The sequence below is a fragment of the Nilaparvata lugens genome, chromosome 2, assembly GCF_014356525.2.
Source record: "Nilaparvata lugens isolate BPH chromosome 2, ASM1435652v1, whole genome shotgun sequence".
In the NCBI taxonomy this organism is placed as follows: domain Eukaryota; kingdom Metazoa; phylum Arthropoda; class Insecta; order Hemiptera; family Delphacidae; genus Nilaparvata; species Nilaparvata lugens.
In genome coordinates, this window is record NC_052505.1 from 72697379 (window position 1) to 72716044 (window position 18666).

The window sequence follows — 18666 nt, forward strand, 5'->3', positions numbered from 1 at the left end:
AAGAACCATTTACAGCTCTCATGAAAAGTTCGAAAAATTCATTGTATTTATCATTATAATTTAGTATGGAGTAGACCTCCAGCAAATTAATGGAATTCAAGGTAAGTGACAAAAATTCTAGCATTATCATAATTTATTAATCTAAACTTATTATTTGCAGTATTTTTAACATTCCTATTATTTAAATAAAGCCTTAACAGAATTCCATCATGATCAGAAAAAAGAGTGTGAATGATTTCAGATGACCATAGACTATTATGAATATCAGTTAAAATGTTATCTATACACAATCCATTTGAAACTCCATCAAGACCAGGTCTCGCAATATCCCTTATTGTTACACTCAAACCAAAGCATTCAAACAAGTTGAGTAAGTCGTTGTTAAAACAATCTTGATTGTTTTAATTGTTTTTTACAGGTCAATCCTGACCTATCAAATTTAAATTAAAATCACCGCCAATCACCAGATTGTAACCACTTTTAAACACAACACTAAATACATTATAAAAGCACGATAAAAATCATTAAAATAACTCACACTTCTATTATATGGCCTATAAACTGACAAAATTATGATTTTATTTCTTATAAGTTCAATTGCGGCAACTTTGCATACCATTTCAATTGACATGTCTCTAATATTATCAAGAGTCCTAAATTCTAGTTGATCATGAACAAAAATTGCTGCTCCACTCCTTGTACGATCTGATCTACAAAAACCAGAGGCAGTTTTAAATCCAGGCAGATATCTAAAATCCAAATTAGTATTATTAATCCAATTCTCGGATATCATAAGAATTTTTATATTGTAATTAGTACAAATTAGAGACAAATGGTTAAATTTATTACAAATACCCTGTACATTCCAGGAAAAAAATTAACTTTTTCGTTGTTATAATCATCACATACCTAGTTATATTACACGAACTATTAGTTACAGAATTTGAAATCATAACAATATCAAACCCTCTGGGTAGGATTCCTTAATAGTAAATCTACAGCAGATATGCTTGAAGCATCTTTGTCATGTGCTATTAATTTAAATGCTGCACTAATGACGAATTTAGAGCAACAGGAGGGTTGTCAAAGTTACTAGAATCGTTAGCAGATCCTAAAGTTTCATCAATTATCAGAGAAGATTGCACATTGCTCTGACTGTCAATAGGTTTTCCTGTAGAATGCTTTTCATGACTAAGTGCACAATTAATACTTTTAGGGACAACAAAGTTATTCATATTTGGTTTTACTCTGTCACTCTCTCCAATTAATGCAGCTATTTTTTTGCTCAAATTCTGTTTTCCTTTTTTATTGATATGCAGTCCATTTTTAGTATAGCTGGAAGGATCAAGATACCATATATCTATTAGATGAATATTATTTTTATTGCACAATGAACGAATTTCATTGTTAAGTGAATCAATCATTTCATTCTCAACCGAATTGAAAATTAAATCATACCTATACGGTACAGTTAACAGTATTAAATTACAATTCCCATATAAGTATACTAGATTACTCAACTTACAAATGTAACTTTCAATATAGCTATTTTTGAACCTGTTAAGACACACTATTAGTGTCCGCCATAACTATTACCCAATCGTTTACACCCAGATTATGACGTCTACTACAAGAAAGCATTTCATTCGAAATTATTTCAAATGTTGCTCCTGGTGCAACGTATGCATCACATGTGTAGCCCACCGGCAGTCTCTCCCAAATCAGATCTCTCATTTTTCTCCCCTGACTATCAGCCCACAAATAGACACTACCCCGTGAATTATTCACAATATTTCTTTGAAATGTTCCATTTTTTCCAGTTACTGAGGCATATGATCTATTTGATATTGGTTTGATCTTGGGACCCAAGCGATTTAGTCTTGAAGCATTTTGAGATATTATGTTTTGAAGAGAACGATTATATTCTTCCAATTTTTCAATTGAAATTAACATTCTCTTTATTTGATAATTTAAACCTTCAATTTGTAACTTCTGATGTTCAATTTTCTCTTTTAGGGAAAAAGAATTTCCATCAACAGAAAATTTTACAGATGATTCTATACTACCTAAATCAGTACTTTGAGTATTGCAAGAAACATTTTGCTCTGAAATCATTTAGGTTACTCTCCATGTCAGCAGCACGATCCACAGCTGCCTCCCACTCTATTAAACGTTTGTCGAGAACCTCCCGAAGTTTATGAATCTCCTGCCTTAGATGTGGACAGCACTCCGAAGAAGAGTCCTTCACTTTTAGTTCAGTAGCCGCCGATTTTATCACTCTCAGGCTGTTATCCAATGCAGTCTCCTCCTCCAGCAACGACTCAGAAAGCTCGCCATCTGATTTTGCTGATATATCCAAATGTGGAGTCAAATTTTTCGGTAGACTGTTCATTGAACTTGTTGGTGTTTCACTTGTGATTGACGAATTTAGTGTTTTTAGGCTATGAAATCTAGATGCAGAAGGAGGCGTATCCATGATCATTTTCTCATGATTATGTGTTCCCATTCTACTCTTAAGAATGACAATTTTAGCGTCCGTCCTTACAATAGCATTGCAATTTCTAGCTAAGCATCTCCAAACAATTCCACCCGAGGATACAGGTCCCGCTTCTCGGTATTTGAACGAGTCAACTAATAGCGCCGGGTTGCCCTTGCTCGTCGTTGTTTTAATCAAACTGAATTTCCCAGACTCCGTACTGCAGGGAAGAATTCAGTAGCTTGAGATTTTTATTATACAGTTCATAATAGAAATTATACTGTACATTCTTTAACTATACTACGAGATAGAAGAAATAAACAATGCCGTTAGTTACGTTATATCAGCCGTTCCACGTGGAAGTGACAGGTGGATAAGATAAGGCGATGCCTTCACCTTCAACTTATCATCAACAGATTGATAGCACAACACAAAAAACAGCGCTAGAACAGCTGGCTCATTCCCGCGTGAAAAATTTTCTCCAACAATTGGACACCTGCACAGTTGATATTGAAGTTACCTTGACTTGACAATATCATAACAACAATTATTAGTCCAGGCGCAAATGTCATGAATAAGGCACTCCGTGGTCATTTTTGAGTAACAGCCGTGGAAGATGTCTCAATTTCTTCGTTAGCTCCAGCATAATAAGGATCGTGATGATGATGATAAGTCGAAATCACAGGCAAACACCTCGGAAACATGATGGCCGCCGAAATTTTCAGGGTTTTGCTATATCGCGTGTATTTTAATAACCGTTCAAGATATTCAACCGTTTTTTTAGACAAAAATATTTTGAAAATCTTCCTCTACAATTTCTTTCCTATAAAATGTTTCTCTAAAACGCATATTTTTTTAGTTATAGCCTTCAAAAGCCCCAAAAAACATTTTTCTAGGACTATCTAATAAATAATGTTAAAGATAAGCGATGTGTCATCAGCAAACAACAGAGCTCTGTGATCTTTTAACTCTTTTGGTAATTGGTTCACATACAACAGAAACAGTAAGGGACCCAGAATTGAGCCTTGAGGTACTCCAGCCTGGACCTCCAGTTTTTGAGATTTAATTTTTACTATTTCATTCCCATCCACCTTGGTAAGCTCAACACACTGGTTTCTACCTATGAGATATGATTCAAACCATTTTAGTTCTATACCATTCACACCTACAGTTTTTAGTATTTCCAATAATATTCTATGGTTCACACAATCAAAAGCTTTGGATAAATCAAGAAATATTGCGGCTGCCTTCTCACCTGAATCTATTATATCTATTAGTCTTTCAACAAGGGATACTATTGCAGTCTTAGTAGATTTCCCTTTCTGGAACCCATGCTGTTCATCACATATGAAATTAATTTCTTCCAGGTGCATCAATAGCCTATTAAAACTACTCTTTCAAAAATTTTACTTATTACATTTAGAATACTAATGGGTCTATAATTTTCAACTCTTTCAGAATCACCGCTCTTGAAAATTGGCAAAATTTTTCCTTGTTTCAGATCATCAGGGAAAATACCCTGCTCTAGTGAAGTATTAAGGAGATGCAATAAAGGGTCCAGTAATTCATTTTCACATTCTTTTAAAATTTTGCTTGAGACCCCATCCAATCCTACTGTTTTTTTGTTATTCAAATTTTTATTATGATCTTGACAACTCATCTCTTGATAATGGATGAAATTTAAATACCTTTTCAATTGGCTCAGCATTTAATGTAGTTGTATTATAAGTATTAGTGTTCAGTGACTTTTGGAGATTATATGCAACCTGTTGATAATACTTATTGAAAAAGTTACAAATGTCTATACTATCATCCATATAATTTCCATGTTCATCGATTATCCTAGGGACATTAGTAACTGTATCTTTTTGAGCTGCTCTCCTATTTCTATTAATTACCTCCCAAACAGCAGAGTTAAAATTGGTACTAGTTGTTAATATTTCAGCTGTTTTCTTACACTTAGCTTTCCTCACTTCTTTTGCATAGTTTTTCTTTAGACATTTGTATTTGACTTCACTCGGAACATCCCTCACTAATTTAAATTCCTCATAAGCTTCCCTAACAATATTTCTTTGAGTAAAATATCTTCAGTTATCCATTCATCTACTTGTTTAATTTACTTTTTACTTTGACTTTTTTTATTGGACAGCATACACTAATGTGAAATCTTAGAGTATCAATGAATTGCTTATATTTGTAATTTAGGTTACAACTGTTATAAACACTACTCCAATTTTCTTGAAGCAGTTCCTGCTTCAAACAATTAATATTTCCTAGCTCATATTGCTGAATTTCTTTCACAAAAGTTTTTTTTTCTGCTTGGATTCTGGCCCTGCAACTTAACATCTAAAATTTGATAGTTATGATCTGATAGATCTGAGCCTACCTAACCTGACATTACAACCTTCTATATTTGTGAGGATATTATCAATAATTGTCTGTGAAGTTCGAGTTACTCTTGTATATTCGTGGACCTTAATTCTAAATTATTCATATTAATAATATCTCTAATATCCTCTGTCATTTTATCCTGCCTGGCAAAATCGGTATTGAAATCTCCTACTACTATAACATTTGTGAAACGAGCGGTTGTAATTTCCAAAAGTGTATGGAGCAGCTCACAAAATTTTTGCCAGTCTCCATTTGGTGACCTATAGATACCTAACACTGCTACCTCAAATCGATCATCAATTTTTAACCTTAGTCCCGTCACCTCTAAATCCATCTCAACAGAAAATCTCTTAACAAAATCCAGTTCATAAGTTTGGGTATGTTTAGCATTGCTAGTGAATATACATACACCACCACTTCTATGAGCTATTCTACAAAATTCTGATCTCAGTGAATAGCCTGGAATCCTAACTTGATTTATTCCTTTATTTTTAAGCCATGCTCTGTGAAAATAACAATGTCAGGATCCTCCTGTTAAGAAATACTTCTAATCTGTCAATTTTGTTGCGAAGATACTGAATATTTTGATGATAAATACTAAAAACCTTACCATCTTGTGCTACTCTATCTCTAGCATTTGTAGCTATTTCCCTTTCCCTGTTTTGAGCCAATTTACTAAAAAATCGTTATTTGTTTTTTTGACTGTTTTTAAACCAGAGGATTGCAAACGGCTTTCAATCAGCTCTGCCAATCTATTACAAAAGATTACTTTGCCAGATCGATTTAGATGCAACCCATGATTAGTGAAGTTATGTCTTTTCAGCCTTTCATTTAGAAAACAAATCCCCAGTTGTTTAGAATTCTTATTTTTTAGGCTGTTGATTGTATTATGGATTGATTTGTTTGTCGAATTGATTGCTTCATTTAATTCTGGCCTATCAAACCTATTAGGAATAGTACTTATTATTAAGTTTGTTTTTTTGCTGAGTGGCACAATTTCCTTGATTTTTTCTGTTACTTGAGGAAGATGATTCAAGTTAGGTTCATTTATATTATTTGAGCCACCCAGTACAATTAGATAGTCATTTTCATCAAAGTCTTTAGTTTGTTCCCTAGCTGACTCTACAACTGCATTAATTGATGCACTTGGCTTGAAAAAACATTGGACATCAAATTTATTTTCAATCTTTTATCAAGGAGATCACTGCAATCACGTCCATGACTGGACGTCAGTAGCAGAACTCTCCCTTTCCTATCTTTATTCCCTCAGCTATATTTTTGGTTGCTGTCTTCAAAACCTCACTGTACGTTTTATTTCGACCATTTTCAGAGCATTTCCCATCATTTAGGTTAGATTCTATTTTTTTGCATTTGGACGGAGGTTCTATCATACATTTAGTATTATCAAATTTAGATTTTAGTTTCTTTATTTCCTCCGACATTAGACTACATTGATTTTTTAGATTTATATTTCTTTTTTATGGTCTTCATCTTGTAATTTTATAATCAGTTCCAAAGATTTAATTTCTTCTACCATCCCTAACCTTTCTTCCTCAGACGTTTTTAGAGTTACTTCTAATTGGTTTTTAAATTAGTGTGGCTACTTTGTAGTTGAGCAACTTTTTCGGCTAAAGTAGTTTGAGAAATGGGGTTTTTGGTTTTGGCGTTTTTGAATTTTGGTTTTGGGACGCGTAAGTACTCCCGCTATGTGTACATTTCTATTAATAACCTTCGGTGTTCTACTTGAGCTCATCTTCCTATCTAAGAAATTATATTACTTGCAATAATAATAATTGATTTATAAATGATAGGATTTTAATTTGGTTATAATTTTAGTCAAGTAAACTATCTACGTTTATTTTTAAATCTCGAAAACCTAACCTCAAAATAACCTCTAAACGATGTTTGGCTTATAAAATAGAATTAAGAATTAAAATCTAAAACAAAATGATAAAACGTGATCAAGAAACAATTAATAATGAAATTAATACAAAATTTGTACTTATCCTGACTATTTATACACAAAATCTTCCAAAACCAGGAGCGAAATTATGTATGTCTTTCATTCACAACCTCAAGGTCATAACCCAGATACAGAGAAATTTCTAATCTATGAAATTTAGAGCGTTTTTTCAACTTTGGAACGATATATCTTTATGCGCTGTACGTCAAAAAAATGAGTTCTCCAGCGCTTTCCAAAGAAAACCCTGCATGATTTCTGGTGCGTTTTTCCATATGCATGAGGTAACAAGCTAGAAATATAAAATCCATTTTCTCAAGACTACTTCAAGATAGAGTCTTGCAAATGGTCTCAATCTCTTCGTTACAACAAGACGAATAAGGATATTGATAATGGAAACAACGAAAAATACAAGATGGCGGTCATTAACGACAGAAATTTTTATATTGCTTGTCATTTCAGTTATTGTGAGAGATATCGGATTGCTTTTACCACCAGTGTTTAGAATTAACCAAACAATGATGTTCGAGAGAATCATCTCATTTCGACTGCTCTTCCCATTATTTATTCAACTTCAAAAACTTGAAACATACATTTTTTCCATCATCAATATTCTTATTCGTATCAGGAGACAATAAACAAAAGAAAAAACATGAGAAAAAATGGAAAAGTATAAAAACACTGTAGGCCTATATATTGAACCGTTAATTACGCACAAATGAAATCATTTTATGGCAAAGCCATAAATAAATGCCTTTATTTTTACACGTTAATCATTACAAGTAGCCTAATGTGGCAAAGTTGAGACAATTACAGCCCCCTTTTCGAATATAATATTTAGATCTAATACTTGCAGTTGTGATAATACATTATTTTCATCAACAATACTGAAGGATCAAAATAAGATAGATAATGTACATTTATTTATAACATTACATATATTTTTTAGTATTCAGTATATATTTGTAAATATTTAACAAATTCACTGACAAAAAGAGGAAAGAATATTATGTTTCATTTTTATTTACAAAATTGTCAAAATCATAATTGGAGAAACAAGCAAATTCATTAGCAAGATTGTTTTTGTGTTTCGGTGTGAATGAGCATCTGCGTAGATTGAGTAGTGAGCAAGCCAACTCTTCCATGATAGCTCCTGTCATTTACAAAAAAGGAGTTGATTAGTTAATAAAAAGTATATATATATTATTTTGAAGGATTATGAATTTGAGAAACTCGTTTCTAATTACTAAACCCTTTGATAAAACTTAATTTCATGTTATAATATTTGAACAAAATTGATTACATATTATAATGCAGTACCGTGTATGACATAAAAATAAGAATAATAGATGATAGGAATTACCACAACTTAGTAATGTTTCAAGAGATTTGACAGCTTGAACTTCAATGGCTTATTAAGTTAAATAAGAGTTCTAAAATCCAAAACCAGGCATAATTAGAATTATTCTAATTTAAATTAAAAATTGAAATTTAAAAAAAACAATTTATATACTAGAATAAAAATTGAAAATTTATTTTTCTTCAACTTCGCACTTAGGCTACTAGGAAGGAATAAATGAATACTGGTCAAGATGTTTAAACTTATCGTCTGAAAAAACAGTCCGATTTTGATGTATTAGGCCTACCAAGGGCTAGAGTAAAAATTAAAAATGTATTGGATTTCAAAATCTGGTATAATTACAATCAAAATATCTCTCCATTTCACGCATTCTAGTTCTATCAGACCAGTTTGAGCATCTTTTAGCCTTTAGAAAGCACAGTTCTGAGCAATTACAGATTATTTAGATGAATTTGAGAAATGAACGGAAATAATCGGACTATTTCATTTACCTGGAGAATAGGCCAATAATTGATGAGTAATTGGTTTGACATGAAACTTCATTGCAAAAATATTCTACTCAAAGGAATTTGGATCTGGTCCTCAAATGAATGCCTGGACCATCAGAATCAAATCCTAGAGTATCTATCACGTCAATAGGACAGAGTTATCTTTTCTGTCACTTCGAAACGCATCAGATATGCGCAAATTTTTGTTTAAATATTAAAAAGACATACGTAACATTTTATCACGTTTTTGGTTTACATTAAGGGTGTGGCAAGTATTGACCTCTTTCTCACCTGTACAGAGCACAATTTTGTCCTTTGATAAGAATCGCACTGTTTGAGCCGTCTTCTGTAGACACTCTTCAGATAGGAAGGGAGGATCAGCAATCACCACATCAAATTGGTGCTCCAATTGTTTGGGCAAATCTAATGGAGACTGGTAGTCATAGAATATGTAATCTGTCCCATAAGCAGCAAATCGTCGATCGTATTCCAGTAAGCTGACTGAAACAATTCACCAGTAGACAATTTGACAATGTAGCAATAGAGAGCTTTTAGAAAACATTACAATAAGATTTTTCCGTATCTTTTGAAAGTTTTGGTAAGAGATTAATCCATGAAATTCAGAGGATGAATTCTTCGCGGTATTGTAGATTGAATAACACAAAAATATCAATTTACCAAAAATAACTATTAGCTGAGTTACTTTTGCTCATTTTTTTGTAAATGAATAACTTTCTCAAAAATTCATATTTTTGTCAATTTTTTGTTTAATTCAAGCAGCAATACCATGAAGAATTCATCCTCTAAATTTCATGGATTATCTCTCACCGAATTAGAAATGTTCTGTCTCAAAACCAAACTTTAGGCGCTCATATCTCAGAAAGTAAAGATAAAAAAAAATCCTGAGAAAACTATTTCATTTTGATAGCTTGATAGTATAGAAATCGAAAAACTTTTAAAAATATCACCAGTAGAAAGTTTATGTTTAGCCTTTGCACAGCCTTAATTTTGAACTTACATTTGAAACTGGCATTGGCATAATTATGTCTGATCCATTAGGGGAGACGATTACAAAGGAGAGGTTGAGCGCCAGTGTTTTATAAGGACCCAGATTTTTAGGGGATGCTTATAAATAATATTTATCTGTTTTTCATAACTTAGAATAGATAGCGATCTGATGGTAATTGAAATGAAAAAAAAACCGAAAGAATAATTACCTGAAGTTGTCTGATTTCTACTTTTGCTGTTCTTGACCAAAGAGTACAAAGTGGGACATGAGACGAGCGCAATTGATGCATTGCTGCCAGCAGCCCTGCACGCTTCATTGGCCAGCGTATTGGCTGTTTCTTCATCGTACCAAAACTGACTCAGTTGCTGCAATAAAATACATATCAAGGCGACGAATTAAAGGCGAATTTCAAAAGCTGATAAGATGGACACTATATATACATTAGTATAATAACAAATATTTCTAGGTGATTGAAATAAGACTTGCAGTAGTCTAATATTGTTCAATCTCTGTAACTGTGAGGGGTTTTATTAACATACCATGTTGATCTACTTGTTGGCATATTATTGTGAATTGCTTATGTTTGTTTATCTTTTATCCTTATCATTAGAATTTAAGAAGATGAAAAATATCAAGTCTTTTTTATTGCGGATGATGCCCACATAAACTTTTTGCTTGTGAGTGGGTGATGGTGGATTGATGAGATGATCTACGTCCATGCCATCGGTGGGATTTGAGCCCACCGATGCAAGCGGCGCTAGCAGACCGAAGTTTGTAACGCTCCTTACCACTGTAGACCAACCCGGCCGGCGGGTTTTATGTTGAAGGAATAAGGCATGTATTATACTTATTAATGATAAAAAAAATATATATATCTCCAGATATCCATTTGGTAATATCTTTCTTTTATATAATATATGAAAGCGAAATGGCACTCACTGACTGACTGACTGACTCACTCACTCGCAGAACTAAAAATCTACCCGACCAAAAACGTTCAAATTTGGTAGGTATGTTCAGTTGGCCCTTTAGAGGCGCACTAAGACATCTTTTGGCAATATTTCAACTCTAAGGGTGGTTTTTAAGGGTTTAAAGTTCGTCTTTTAGCATGTATATTCTTCTTATTCTCTTAATTATAATTATTCTCTTATTCTCTTAATTATAATTGAAAAATGTCCATACCATAAAATGTTAATATGGAACTATAATCTAGATCTAGAGAGTACCTCTTCGAAACAGTTGTTAACTGGCAACTAAATTAATAATTTTGTCAGGTTGGCATTAAGTTTGAGTTGACTTTGTTAGGTTGGCACCAAGTTGAAGATTGAAATGCATTATTTTATTGATTGCAAAAATTGATTGGGCACTGCTACTTCAATCAGAGCTATTCCTGGGAAAATTATATTACTAGCCGTCAGGCTCGCTTCGCTCGCCATATCCGTTTAGTCAGACGTTTAGTCTGGACCCCCGACTGGATCGTCCTAACATATGATCGCCCTACAAATCAAAAATGCAGGCGAGCGAAGCGACCCTGCTGATCTCATTCTTGGACGATCCAGTCGGGGGTCCAGGGGGCGGAGCCCCCTGGCTAGACCGATATGGCGAGCGAAGCGAGCCTGACGGCTAGTACTGTCATAAAACTTAAAAATCATACACATACCCAATTCTCATCAAAGTTGGAGATATTCGCAGCATTAGAGCCATTTTCTTCGATTTGGTTCTGTAAGCGTTTTTCTCGTTCTTGTTGTTCTGCATAGAATTCTTGCAGCGCAAGAAGTGTTTCAGTCGATAACTGTGGCTCATCGTCACCTGATAGTTGATCGTCTTCACCATTTGATGGAGCCATCATTCTACAATTTATATAAATAATAAATTATTACATACAATCATGTTAATGTTGATGCAGGCTTTATTGAGCATTTCAAGCTGCAAAGATTTCTGCTGAAAATTCAACTAATTCAATGAAAGTTTCTTGTTTTCTCTCATTTAATAGGAATATTTTTTCTACAGAGGAAGCTGGTATTTTTATGAAGAGCTAAGTGGATGTAGAGGAGTCGGGAGGGTTTGCGGGGAAAATCTTTTGGACTAACTGATTTTTTCTTGTAAAGTTTTGGACTAATTGATTTTTTTTATCAACTTTTGGACTAATTGAATTTTTCTTGTAGTGGTTTTGAAAGATTGGAAAATAATAATTATCTTTTAAACCTTCTGAGCGTCAGATGAATTACTGAAAAATTATTTGGAGAAGTAGAAATGTAGGCTGGTTCATCATCCAAAAATGGTTAATTCTTTCTTTTGACTCGATTTGAAGTGTAACCATAACAGAGTTCAATTTGAAACTCTGGTGGTACATCACCTCCTAAGTTTCTGACTTGGAAAGTCATGCCAAAACACAGCACCATCATCAAGTATTGAAAGTGCTAAATATTTTGATATCTTACCAAACCCGTGAGAAATCAGTAGGAAATCTAGTTTACAAAGAGTTCAAAAACTTCTCTTCATAGTAATATTATGTTACTATGTTACCGTACGTGTTGATAGTATTCCATCTTTCAATATTTTTTAAAGAAAATTGCAAGAAATTTGGAATTTTCTCAACAGAATATTTGTTGGAAGGCAGAAGACACCGTGATCATGGATTTATTCTCTACGAATATTCAGATATGAAGGGGCAATTTAGATATCTAATGTATTCGTGTCCAGGAATGTGGACAGACTAAACTTTTGGTTCAACATTATAATAGTAATAAATTATAATTTTATATTGGTGATATTATAATAGCAAGAGAGTTTTTCTCTCTATATTGAAAGAAATTGTAGTCGGAAAGAAACAAAGAAGTATCAATAATATTGTCAAAGATCCAAGAGAACACAGTACCCATATAACTTAGTGTAGGTTTTTTATGAAACCACCAATAGACTATTAATAAGAAATCTCAGATGATTTTTTTATATTATGTTCTTCAAAATATGATTAGGAAAGATTTTTTGGAACTATCAACTCTCTAGAGTAAGGAAAAAACTTATTTTTTATTTCATAAGAGAATATTGATGTAAACCATAACATAAATATTAAGATCTTTCAGCATTAGTGATAAAGATGAAGGTGGGTTTTCGTTTGAGAGTAAACTTCTGATGTCGATGACGACAGGCATTGTTGTCTGATGACATTCATATTGTCCAAATTTCAAATGTGCTAAAACAGCTAATCAAAAAACTTTTCGTCAATTGTGTCTATTATCTAAGAATCAAAACATTTCGAATAATATCAACATTATTGCCATTTAAAAGTATAAACTGAACCTGTGCTTTAAAACATAACTGAACTGAATGTTTCCGCTTAGTTGGAAAAATTCCCAAGAAATCTACCCAATCTTTGATCTTGAGTTGCACATTTGTAATACTTGTCCAGTCAAATGGTCGTTTTTCAGGAAACAGTCCCGAAAGAATTTTTCTATATGGTTCTAGGCTATATGTATTTTGGGGCGTTGAATTCGAATCTGAAATTTGCTGGCACGCCAGAGGGCGGCTTCACCCCCAAACTTTCAGACTTTTTTCAATTTTTCCATTTAATCTCGAAAACTTTGAATTTTGGAGAAAATCATTCTCTACAAAATTAAAGACAATAAAATTTCCAATAAATTGAGTGGTCGCGCAGAATTCTACCATTTTTTGTTCCGGAGCTACGAATTTTCAAAAAAGGGGTATTTTTAAGGGATTTTCAAAATTATGCAAACCTACCATTTCTACCCCATACAACTTGGATATTTTTCTAGAATAGATAAAAAACCACACATCACGTGAAAGAACAATTAATTCTGAACAATCCTGTTTTTTGTGATATGTTAATCATTTTCACAGTCTCGCATATTCAAAGTTGCGTATCTTGTGAAACACTTCAGATACAAAATCCAGAAAGTAGTCAAGGTTGTAGAGAATTTTCTCCTCTGATTTCAATACCGTTCAAAAGTTACTGCCAATTGAAAAAATGATTATTTGTATTTTCTTATTCAAGAGTCTATAAAACGAGTAAGATACATTATAAAAACTTGCGATTGGTCTCAAATGAAAGAGAAAAACATGCTCTATGAGCTACGTTGCCTTAAATCCATCTTGCATGACTGTTTATTATCGAAAAACTGTCGAGACTGTGAAAATGAGGATAATATCACAAATTTCTTGTTTTTTTTTAAACAAACTTATCTTACTTCACGATCATATTTTTATAAAATTCATTTACCTCACATGAAAGAGGAGATTCTGCTCTTCAAATTAATACAAAGTACCATTTTTTATCATTTCGGGTTACCGAGATACACAGTTTTGAATATAGAAATTGGCAATTTTTCTGTGTATGGGCTAAAATACACTAAAGGAGGAATCTTTTATTTTTTCATCAAATTTCAGTAATGATACATGATTTTGAACCGCCTTGACGAGCTGAGAAGAATGAGCTGTAGTAGGAGGAGATCTGATCATTCTGTCAAAAGTTATAAGTGTAAAGTTTTGATCCTTGACGTATCCTTATGACGTACCATCTCACTAGGAAATACTACAATTGTTTCTAACGGGTGATTCTCATAGAAAATAACCCTCGTGAAATGATTTCAGCCGAAATATGTATTTAATTTATTATTATTTTTTTTTTTTGTTAGGAAGGCCTTGAAAAGGTATTATAATGAAAAATTTGTATTTTGGCTGTAGGACATAATTTTCTATTTTTGGTTGTATTCCCCTCCCCCAATTACTAAATTCGAAAATTCCTAAGGAATCCTGTTCAGAATTAATTGTTCTTTCACGTGATGTGTGGTTTTTATTCTATACTAGAAAAAACAAGTTGTAAGGTAGAAGTGGTATTGCATAATTTGAAAACCCCTAAAATACCCTTTTTGAATCCTGCGCGACCACTCGATTTATTGGAAATTTTATTATCTTTAATTGTGTAGAGAATGATTTTCCTCCAAAAACTCGATGTTTTCGAGATTAAATGGAAAAATAAAAAAAGTTCGAAATTTAAAGGGTTTTTGGGGCTTTTGGGGGTGTGAAGCCGCCCTCTGGCGTGTCAGAAAATTTCAGATTCGAAATCAGCGCCTCAAAATACATATAGAACCGTGAAGAGAAATTCTTTCGGGGCTGTTTCCTGAAAAACGACCATTTGACGGGACTATACTGCTGGGTGTCATTCTTTTATGCTATATGTCAAATATGTTAATATTTTAAAACCATTTTGTTATACCTTACACTTACATTTCGGTATGTGTTTATTATGTAAAATTATCATGACATTTCAAATAATATTAAAATATTGCCATTTAAAAGCACCTTACATCCCTAACCTTTATATTTACCTTTAAAACCTAATACACTTGACAAATTGAAATTTCGCAGATCTGAGGCGCTCCAATATTGATGAAGTAAGTGAAGAAAATAGTGAGCAAGATTCTGACCCACTAACAGAGTATAGAATGTAGCATTTTACGGCTAGAGCACATTAATCTATAAATACCTTTAATACCTTCAGCTTCATCCATTACCCACAATTGTGGGATCGATGGCGTCAAAAAATCAAAACACGTACAAACACATGAAAAAAAACTGTAACAGTTCAGATGGCAGTGATCCAGTGCTCACGCTCTCAATAAAAATTCAAATTATCACCCATAAATTCGTTTACACTGTAGTATGCCTTTGCACACAGTAGCTTCCGGATGGTTCTCCTGAAGGCGGCCTCATCCAATTGCTTCACACTATTAGGCAGTTTGTTGTAGAATTTCAGGGCTGAAATCCTGTAACTGGCCTGTGATCGGTGGAGGCGTCTCCTAGGGATATCCAACAGCTCACTGCGCCTGGTGTTGTGGCGGTGGATGTCACTACGGGCAGCTAGAGTATGCTGTATCTTCTTGACATACACCAAGCACAGGAGGATGTAATGGCTGAAGACAGTCAGTACACCAAGGCGAGAAAAGATGGGCTTACAGTGGGCAAGATGGTCGCTGCCTGTTATAAATTGTTAAAGCTCTCTTTTGCAGCCTCAGGACATCAGCAGCCCCTGCCGAATGACCCCACAGGAGCAATCCATAAGTGATGTGGCAATGGAAGAGAGCGTGTTACATCATTAAGAGATACCTCTCTGTCACCAGGCCCCTCATCCTGAGCAGCAGGAAGCAAATGCGGGAGAGTCGGCTGGTTACCTGCTGTAAATGACTGTTCCAGCTGAGTTTGCAATCCAAGACAAAACCCAGCAGCTTTACTGGATTCTGAGGGTCACGCGGTTCTCGTGACAAGCTGCAGATGATCCTTTGGGTCTTGTCCTCATTCAGCTGGAATCGATTAGCGAGGAACCATGAAGTGGCAGATCGAAGATGCTCTGCAGACGCCTCCAAAATCCGCCCAAGCTCAGCACCCGATGACAGAAGTGATGCATCATCCGCAAACATCAGAGAAGAACCATTGTCGTCGAGGTCGTTTATCATGACAAGGAACAGTGTAGGCCCTAGCACCGATCCCCGAGGAACACCAAAAGCCACCGGAAGGGTCCGGGAGTTTGCACCACTGAGGGTGACAAGCTGAGTCCTTCCAGAAAGGTATGAGCCCAAGATGCAAAAGGCCGAGTCCATTAGACCGTAGAAACTGAGTTTTCTAAGTAGAATGTGATGGTCCACACAGTCGAAAGCTCGGCTCAGATCACACAGAGCCAGAGCAAGAGACTCACCATCCTCAAAGGCAGCATCAATCCGCTCAGCTAAATGGTCGACTGCACCCACTGTTGATTTCCCGGAACTCGGAAACCAAACTGCATGTTGGAGAACAGGCCATTCTCCTCGAAAAAAGCCTCCAGCTGAGGCTTTATCGCTGCCTCAATCACCTTGCCAAAGACAGGAGTTTTGGAGATTGGCCTGCAGCTACGAAGGTTCTCACGATCACCCTTCTTGAAGACTGGGACAGTTCTTGATGTTTTCAAGAAATCAGGAAAATTTCCAGACCTCAAGCACTCATTGACAGATGCAGAGAGAGGAACTGCAATGGCATCAACAACCTCTCGAAACATGCTCACAGACATGCCAAACACATCTGGACTTTTTGAGGTTTTGAAAGAGCGTAGAGCGTAGAGTATGAGCATCAGGCAGGGAATCCACTATATCCTGAACCGAACCCACAAAGAAGCCATTAAAATCATCCGGGCTTGCAAAGTCGATCTTTTTCCGTGGCATGGATCTGTTTGTATTTATCACATCCCAGGCAGCTTTGCATTGGTTAGGTGCATCCCCAATCTGTCGGTAAGTTGCCAACCTCTTAGCCAGCTCGATCCTCCTCTTGTAGAATTGTTTAAAGTTTCTATATCTAGCTGAGGTGTCAGCATCACCATCCTCACATCGGTTCTTGAGGGCGAGCATGAGTCCCTTAAGTCTGGCCAGATCATCAGTAAGGGCCTGTGGCTATCCAGATGTCTAGGTCTCCTCCTTAGTGCCTGGGGGCGTTGAGGCCTGACAATGTCAGGAAAAAAGAAATCGAATCTGTCACGAAAATATTGAAAAAAGCTGCAAACAACTCAGTACCACCTGATGAGAGGAAAATATCATTCCAGGATGTACTGGACAAGACACCTCTAAAATTTTCAAGGGCCGATTCATGCACAGGTCTCGTTCGAAAAATGTAATCAGCATGCCAGGTAGAAGAGGGCGCGCGACACGTGCCTCAGCCGCTTTCGGGAAGATGCAAATCAATTGGATTTAATGGTTCATTGGATATGAATCTTAATTATAGTAACCAACACTTCTGATTCATCTGCCACCATAACGTTCTACAACATCCAATAGTCAACGAATCTAATGAATTTATAGATTATGTGCTCTAGACGCGGCGGCTCTAACCACTTGTCTAGAGACACGTAGCCTTGCGTCTTGAGATGCCTGCTTATAGCCACGCATCACGAGACACCGCTAAGGAAATGCACATTCAAGCAATAACTGTACGGGCGTTTTAGACGCGCTAGCCGAATGCATTGTCTCTTATGGGAAAACTAAACAAGCAAAAAAAAAGACACTTCCCCTAAGAGGCCATACATTCGAAAGGCGCGCTGAATTTTTTCAACTCCTTAACCGGATTCATTGTCGCTTATGAGGTCAAGTAATCCACATAAGAGACAATGCATTTCACTAGAACTCGAAAGTGTGAAAAAATTAGACCGTAAGACGCCCGTGTAGTTGGGGCCTTATAGGGTGAAAAAGGCAAAATTGTGTTGCACACTATGATAAAAACTAAATTTTTCTTTTATGAACTGCGCAGGGATCTAGAAAGAGACAGTTGTTCAGTACGGTGACGATTTCTGAACTATAGTAGGAACATCTATAAAAAATAATTAATTAATACCAAACAGCTCATTGCTTTGGCCATTCTCTAAATTAATTAATAAATGAAATGGACTATTGAAGTGATAGAACGTTGAAACAATAGCCTATAAGTAGAAATGCATAATAATTATATTATGATTGAATCTTAATCATTACCTAACCTCCAAAAAGTTAGTTGAATGTTGTCAGTCGTTTTTATGTTGTAGTTTGTAAAAATTAGAATCTATTTTTTAAGCAATAATTATTATACAAAATAATGCCCATTTAGAATCCAATCCAGTATTTTAGATGAATAACTTGAAACGTTTAACATATTACATATTTATTATGGTATCGAAAAAGCAAGCACGTTGGGTTGTCAATGGGTTCGTTCTGGGATTTGGGAGTGGGAACACGGTGAGTCGGTTAGTGATAAATTGTTCCAGTTCCAGTGGTAAATTGTTCCGTGTCTCGTGACAATAGGGAGTTCCACGTTATAATAGCAGTATTTTATTAGCAATGGTATTGCTATCCTTGTCAATCTGCTTTGTTGCCAGATCGTCTTTTAACAATGTAGAATTAATTATTAGATAACAAAATATTCCATCTAAATTATGAAAATTAATTATGAAATTATTAAAAAATAATATAA

The 18666-nt window shown here is 34.9% G+C and overlaps 2 protein-coding genes across 3 annotated transcripts; both read right to left on the bottom strand.

Moving 5' to 3' along the window:
• Positions 1–7773: 7773 nt before the first annotated feature.
• LOC111063039 (EEF1A lysine methyltransferase 1) lies at positions 7774–18446 on the bottom strand. Of its 2 annotated transcripts, none has more exons than XM_039421675.1 (5): positions 18197–18446; positions 11345–11534; positions 9893–10049; positions 8967–9176; positions 7774–7980 (listed from the first exon to the last, which is right to left on the bottom strand). In XM_039421675.1, the coding sequence occupies exons 2-5, from the start codon at positions 11531–11533 to the stop codon at positions 7835–7837; spliced, it is 702 nt and encodes a 233-aa protein (XP_039277609.1). In that variant the 5' UTR covers position 11534; positions 18197–18446; the 3' UTR covers positions 7774–7834. The 2 variants fall into 2 exon arrangements, with proteins under 2 accessions (XP_039277609.1, XP_039277608.1); XM_039421674.1 differs by having other exon boundaries at positions 18192–18421.
• On the bottom strand, positions 16427–16804 carry LOC120349677. The gene has a single exon (XM_039420177.1). The coding sequence runs from the start codon at positions 16802–16804 to the stop codon at positions 16427–16429; it is 378 nt and encodes a 125-aa protein (XP_039276111.1).
• Positions 18447–18666: the final 220 nt, after the last annotated feature.

What these genes read in the sequence shown, in the direction of transcription:
- LOC111063039 (XM_039421675.1), bottom strand. Translation starts at nt 11,533, where the DNA reads ATGATGGCTCCATCAAATGGTGAAGACGATCAACTATCAGGTGACGAT. An exon ending in TAGAAATCAGACAACTTCAG is followed by an intron (nt 9,177 to 9,892) that starts GTAATTATTCTT and finishes GAATTGTTTCAG; the next exon opens with TCAGCTTACTGGAATACGAT. An exon ending in CAAAATTGTGCTCTGTACAG is followed by an intron (nt 7,981 to 8,966) that starts GTGAGAAAGAGG and finishes TGTAAATGACAG; the next exon opens with GAGCTATCATGGAAGAGTTG.
- LOC120349677 (XM_039420177.1), bottom strand. Translation starts at nt 16,804, where the DNA reads ATGCTCATACTCTACGCTCTACGCTCTTTCAAAACCTCAAAAAGTCCA.